This window comes from Lactuca virosa, chromosome 7, assembly GCF_052849685.1.
Source record: "Lactuca virosa cultivar CGN04683 chromosome 7, Lactuca_virosa_CGN04683_v6, whole genome shotgun sequence".
Classification (NCBI taxonomy): domain Eukaryota; kingdom Viridiplantae; phylum Streptophyta; class Magnoliopsida; order Asterales; family Asteraceae; genus Lactuca; species Lactuca virosa.
In genome coordinates, this window is record NC_136432.1 from 75,133,682 (window position 1) to 75,140,974 (window position 7,293).

Sequence of the window (7,293 nt, forward strand, 5' to 3'; positions counted from 1 at the left end):
TTAGTTCTTATCTGACAAAATTTCACAATTGGTCCCTATGGTTTACAGAATATCGCACATTGAAGACTTCCTAGCAAAAAGTCACGCCACTGGTCCTTATGGTTTCAGTTCATTGCGCGGTTGATCATTGACCCTAACCCCGTCACTTTCGTATCGTTAGTGCATGGGTATTTTTGTCATTTCATTTATCAAAACTAGCACCACAAAATCCTGCCATGCACTGAATAAACAAAGATGTAAGAATTCAGGAATTCTAAATTCTCCATTACATTTTGAAAAATTAATGAAGCTACCTTATTGTTCCTGGATTCAGATGCTGTTGATTTTGTGGATTCATATTCATGGTTTGTCTTTGAACATAACTTGGCATACAAAGCAAAGTTACTGGTAAATTTGAGACTTCACGATCACAAACATCACAGTTTTTGTTCCCTTTAACACTAAACCATTTAACTGCACATTCTTCATGAACAAGTCTAAGCACACCTTTGCAACTGCATTCCATCTTTAACTGAGTACCTTCATTGCATGAATCAAAGCAGATTCTTGAAATCGCTTCTTCCTCGTCAATCTCTTCATCGTTCTCCACTTCAACAGAACCAATTTGATCTTCATTTGAAATAAAATTGTTTCAACAAAATTAGAATATGAAAATCAAATCGCAAGTGTATATAATAAAAAACATACCATTAGCACTCTCGACTTGATCATTATCCTTACATGCTACAAAAGAAATTGATCATACAATAACAATGTTTCGCCCAGGTACAGAGAGCGACCTTGAAACCGAAGCTTGAATCGCCCCAATCTGCACACAATATTATCGATGTATGACTGTAAACCCTAAATCCCAAAGTTACAAACTAGCCCAATAAACCTAAGGGGCTTCACTTCAATTTTGAATCTATATTTGTCAGGAATAAGATCGACCTTACCCGTGATTTTTGTTGTTCGCTATATGTTATTGCGGAAACAGGAGTGGTGGCTGAAGGGGAAGGGTTTGATGATGCGTGTTTGACTGGAAGAGATGTACATCGTTTCCAGTGTAAATTGGAGATGGTGTTGGAGACAAGAGGGATTTCAGGTGGTGATGCGTTTGTGTCGGAAGGAATAAGAGGGCTACTTTCACCATTATGAGGAACGTGATCCCCACTGAACCCGTCCCACTCGTTTCTTCCCGTCCCACCTGTTTCCTCCCCAAAGATCTGACAACACCCTAAAAGTCAGAACCCAAGAATCGCAGGAGAAGAAATAGATTACGAACGATGCTTCTTCGGAACCTACAAATCAGAACTTGCAAATCGAACATAACTTTGTTACCATTCTTCATCTCCCCTCCCCCCCTCTCTCTCTCTCTTGTAAATCGATCGGTACTTTCATCCCCTTTACCAGCTTCAAGAACCCTAACCCAAGTCCTATCAGACAAGTCGTTGTAGTTGGGTGAAGAAATCATCATCAGCAACAACACATACCCATGTTGCCGATCATAAATCAACGACATCAGAAGTTGAAACGGGGGTTGAATTAGCTGATGTTCCAAAAGTCAAGACGGAGATGTCGGGTCTGGTAAAGTATTGGATTCTAATTCTGCTAAAATTCATGGTGATTTAGTTACAACTCTTGTTGTTTCTCCCGAGTATAAATAAAGATTTGAAGATTAGGGTAAGAAATCGATGAATCTAGCTTTTGATGTCGGTGTTCGATAAGCTACACCTACTATAGTTTATAAAAATGATCCATTAGAAATGAGATTATTCTAAAAAGTTTTCCTTTTCTCAGCATATTACAAAGGATTAAAGGATTGTACTCGTGTTTATATAAATAACAATATATATATATATATATATATATATATATATATATATATATATATATATATAAGTATGTTATTGCAATAACAATGGTTGCAAGTTTTTGAAATAGTTTATAGTCATTTGAAATTGTCTGTAACCGTTGAAATCGTTGAAAACGTTTGAAATCGTTTGAATGTTTACACAAATTTAATTGTGTTGTACTTGTATTCCCCCCTAAAAACATGGAAAAATATTGAAAACGTTGGGGTATGAACTCACCTCGAATGTGTGTTCTCGGTTGAGTCGCGAAGTATTAACGGTGATCCTCGGATTAGAATACGTGACAGTAGTCGTATCCTAAAAATATTTATGCCCAATCGTCGTATTTAAATTAATAAGATATTAATTTAAATAATAGATTAAATAATGTTGTAAATAATAATTAAAGTGTTAGACAACACCCTAATTATGTAAGAAAGACTTACAATAATTATTTGGAATTAATTAGGATGTTGAAGTGGGTTCACGGTTGGAGAAATGGAGTTTACGGTTGAACAAATGAGCCACGGTGTGCTCTTGGGAATTTATGAAGATTTGAAGATATTATGAATGTTCTTGGTGAATTGGTTGAAGATTTGAAGATTTTGGGCGTAAAACTTTGAAGATTGAGAGGAAATGGGGCTGTTCACGGATGAAGATTGAGAGGACTTTGGAGTGGTTCACGTTTGAGAAATGAGGAAATGAATTGATTCATAGTGAAAACACATTTATATAGGGGGTGTTTACGGTTGAAGTGGTATTGGGCTTTAGTGTTTACTGCCTACAAATGGACTTGAAATGGGGATTATAGCCCAATAAGAGGGGTTCACGGTCATAAAGTAACCGTGAACACCCTTTGGTTCCAAGTCCCAAACCGTGAACTCCATGTTGGATTGTCTTCCTAACCGTGAACACCTTTCCTTTAATTACTTTAGGCCGTGAACCCTTCTTCTTCTTCTAGAATACCTTGGTCGTGAACATATCTATTCTAGTACTCTTTGGCCATAAACACATCTATGATGTGTTATTTATGTTTCAAACCTTAATCTTTTGCCCAAAGTTGGATTATACCTTCCTAATTTAGTTTAGGTTTCTTTCTATACTTCTTTGTTAGTTCTATAAACAAGCCCTAAAGCTATAGAGGACACCATGTAACAAGGATTGCAATATAGTTTACACTAGTACTTGGTTAGGGTTTAGACCATGCAAGGCCTAAAACTTGGAGTTGTGACATCATCCCCCCGTTAGAGGGAATTTCGTCCCGAAATTCGACTCCTAAAATGGTACTAGGAATTAGGAAAGAGAGCTTTGTTCCATATGATCTTCTTGTCCCCAAGTGAAATCTGATCCTCGCTTGGCATTCCAGCTGATCTTCACTGTTGGGTCTGTTGTTCTGGTCGGTAGAAAGTGTGCCGGTTTGACTTACTTGTCTATGTTCATTTGAATGATAGCATGTACGCTCGTAGTCCTGGACAGCCTTTTGTCCTGTAGTTCATAGTAGGGCTCATACCTGGTCATCTATCATCGCCTCGTGTACACAAGTCGTATATAATTAAGATTGATAAGACAGTCGGATGGGTGACTCTGCCCCAAGTCCACAATCAGACAAGAAACAGGAGATAGGGCGGAAACACACATCTTAAGTCTGTAGAATCTTAATTATATATCACCCTCGCGTATACCCTTAGCAGTGATATATTCACTGTATTTTCCCCTAGCCTCTGTGCTTGAACTTGACTTGCTGCATATTTGGTATTCCCAAAAGATCTGTTGGGAATACTTCGGGGAGGTCACGGAAGGATATAATACTCCTTGCATGAGTACTTTGGGGGTTTGTAACGAGAGACGATTCTGAGGTCGGTGTCGAGTTTGTCGTTAAGAGTGACGAGAGTTTCGTTGGTCGGTCAATTAGAGCGAAGGGTCGTTTGGTAGTACGCGTGATTGGTATGGTGAGGACCAAGCCAATCTAGTTCGGATGACGTCGTTTAAACTTCTTATCGACACACGTGTTAAGTTGATTAGGAAGAGTGTTGGTCAAAGCGATAGTGCATCTTAGGTGTACGTTTCTAGTGTTTTCAGTTCTATCCCTGTTATTACTACTGCAAGCATTTTGTACTGCATTATGTGAGTACTAACAGTAGAAGTGTTCCGATGGATGGTATTGATACTTAATATTACGATCCCCACCAGGTCCATCTATAATCGCTTTTTGTCTACAAGTCGTATATAATTAAGGCTGACAAGACAGTAGACAGAGTGACTATGTCCTAAATCCACAAACAGACAAGGAACAGGAAATAAGGCTGAATCACGCACTCCAAGTCTATAGGTTCTTAATTATATATGACCTTAATGTTTACACTACGCCATTATAGCTTACTTGTAAGGGTACTTAATTTTATATGAATGATGTGCTTTTTTGGATGAGGAAGCAGTTTACGGTTAAGATTTAGTTGGTAACGATTTTCGTGAAAATTTAATGTTTTAAACCTATTTCCATTCGGAAAACGTACCGTTGTTCTCAGGTGGTTCCAGGATAGTCTCTCCTGCGGTAATCATCAGCACTCTTCCATCTTCGCCGCAGTTCCTTATCATTGGACAATCTCTCTTGTAGTGTCCCATTTCGCCACACTCGTAACAGGCCTGGCTTACTCCGTCGTATGGGACCTGAGAGATTGGTCATGCCGGTGCCCTGCAGAAACGGATAATATGTCCCTTCCTGAGGCAGTTCTTGCAATGCATCTTTCGACACACTCCTGTATGATGGAGGTTGCACTTATTACATTTTGGGAGGGTTCCAGCATATCGACTGACGGGTGCTGGAGTGGCTGGTGTTGTGGCAGCGTGAACCGCAACAATCTGTTGCCCATTTGAGGGCTCTTGTTTTGACTGTATTTTCTTCTTGCTCTCAGATTTTTGCTTATAGTCACTCCCCTTGGTTGACTCAGGAACAGGGGTTATTATGCCTTGGCGGACTCCATGGTCCACAAGTGTTCGAGCCAGACGTTTGGCACTATCAAACGTAAGGAGTTTCGCTGCTATCACATTTCCTTGGATTGAAGGAGGTAGTCCCCAAATGTATCTATCTACCTTCCTGATCTCCGGGGTAACCATCCTAGGGCATAGCGCGACTAAATTGTTGAATCTATCGGTGTAGGCTACTATGTCCGGGCCTTCCATGGTAAGGTTCCACAGCTCTTGCTCTAGCTTTTGTATCTCGCCCCTCGGGCAATACTCTTCTAGCATCATCTCTTTTAGATTCTCCCAGCCCATCGCGTTTGCCACTGGTAGGGTCAGTGACTTGACATGACTATTCCACCATGTCAGGGCTCTGTCAGAGAGGGTGCAGGCAGCAAACTTCACTTTTCTCCTTTTCGGGCACGCGCATATCTCAAAAACCGACTCTGTTTTCTCGAACCATCGCATTAGGGTGATGACTCCCCCACTTCCATCAAAGGATTTGGGTTCACAATTCACGAAGTCTTTGTACGAACTTTCTCTTGTGCGTCCGTGGCTTTCTCCATGGTTAGAGTTGTTAGTACCACTACCCGATCCATTGGTACCACTTACGTGGATTTGAGCCATGACAGCTGTCACTGCAGCTGTTACTGCAGCCTGAAAGACAACCGGATCATACTGTGGAAGTGGTGGCGGTGGTGCGTTGTTTTTGTTTCTGTTCAACTTCTTCGGTGGCATCTTTCTGCCATAAGGTTTAAAAGATGAAACGGTAGTAAGCCTTTAGTAGTGGTTACTAGTCGAGTGTTATTTGAATCTAAGTTATCTTAGTTCTGAGTGTATCATCTTCTGACTTTTGAAAGCAATTCATAACAGAGGTCTATGTATAATAGACTTATGAATTTTTTTAGTAGTACTCACCTTTTAAGTGAAATCTTGTGATCTGGTTTATTGTTACTAGTTGTTACTGAAGTGGCGATAAGCCTAACACATAATGTGAGTAGTGTAATCACTGACTCACTAAGTTATGTTATTTGGTTAATTATTAGTGTGACACATTAGGTGCTCTACCAACTCGCTCGCCTCATGAGTGATTTCCTCTGTTCTCTGTCCTAGTTATGATTGCCCTGGTTTCAGCTTTGGGAATCTGTTGTCTCTGGGCTTTCCTATGGTGTACTTGTTCTCCGTACGTGTGTTGAATCCTTGTTATGTCATGCTTCGAGTTTTATCACTGATCTCCATCACCTCATGATGGAAAGTCTGACTTCTCGTATGGTTCCTTCTCGGAATCCTCCCCATGAAGCCCTTCTTGTTCTTCCTTGTCTACTCTATTGGATGTTGTGGTGGAGTGGCTATATCTACCTACGTTGTTTGTGCGAGAATGGGAATGTCTAAAGGATCTATGAAATTAAGTAAAAACTCCTATAATCACACAGTGTATGCAAGTTGTATATAACCAAGATCAAATAGACCTTCGAATAAGTGATTCTATTCTAAGACCACAACCAAACAAGGAACATGTAGTAGAGCAAAGATCACAAATTCTAAGTCTATAAGATCCCAATTATATATAACCCTGGAAGCATACACTTCGCAATTATAGACCTGCCAGCAAGGGTCTTTTAGTTTTCCATAAGTTAGTTATAGTGCCTAAAATACTCCTATAGTATTTTAATTGTATGGTTGATTCTAAAGTTTTCTTGGTATAGGGACTTGGTAAGTTTTCAGACTTGTTGTTATCTTATAGTACCATAAAATACTCCTATTGTATTTTAACTTTTATGTTTTGTTCTAGAGATCCTTTGTATATACAGTTAGGTAAGTTTTAAGACTGTTGCAACACCACCATCACTCCCAAACACATGTTGGTCGTATCTCAAATAAATATAGTTGATCAGGCTATATTTATCCTAGATATGATTACATAACTGTCTAGGTTTGACTGTAGTGCCCAACATCTAAATACTTCTGTTTTGTTCTTCTTGTGATACTTGTTCTAGTATGTATATATGCATGTATGTATACTTATATAAGAATATTTATATTTTAAAAGTATAATTTTAGTCAGAGCACATCGGCCCCATTGTATTTATAGTTGTATATCTTTTATGGGTTGATATACTTAGTTCACTATAAACAATACTTTGATACCAATCTGTCACACCCCCAAACCGGAACGGCGGAAACGTTCGGGGGCGGAGGACGTCATGTACAGTATCACAACAATTGAATAATAGTAATCAAAGCAACAACAACCATTGTATTGATATTAAAAATGTTTACATTGTATTCGAATCATATATGATTGACTCCAAAAGTAAATAGCAAAGTAAAGACTTGAAGATTTTATGCCCCGTCTTCTAGGAACCCGGTGCGTGTACCTGTCTAATAGTGTCCTGAGAATACAAGTGATTTTTGAAAGAGTGTCAACATTAAAGTTGGTGAGTTCATAAGCGTTTTGTTTTAGAAAACAGGTTCTTTGTTCTGTATAAAACATGATGTGTTT

At 39.1% G+C, this 7,293-nt stretch overlaps 1 protein-coding gene across 1 annotated transcript; it reads right to left on the reverse strand.

Annotated features, from left to right (window-relative positions):
- Positions 1–289: 289 nt before the first annotated feature.
- On the reverse strand, positions 290–690 carry LOC145126783 (putative E3 ubiquitin ligase SUD1). Its single transcript, XM_079062083.1, has 2 exons — positions 684–690; positions 290–609 (listed from the first exon to the last, which is right to left on the reverse strand). The coding sequence occupies exons 1-2, from the start codon at positions 688–690 to the stop codon at positions 290–292; spliced, it is 327 nt and encodes a 108-aa protein (XP_078918209.1).
- Between the last annotated feature and the right edge of the window lie 6,603 nt (positions 691–7,293).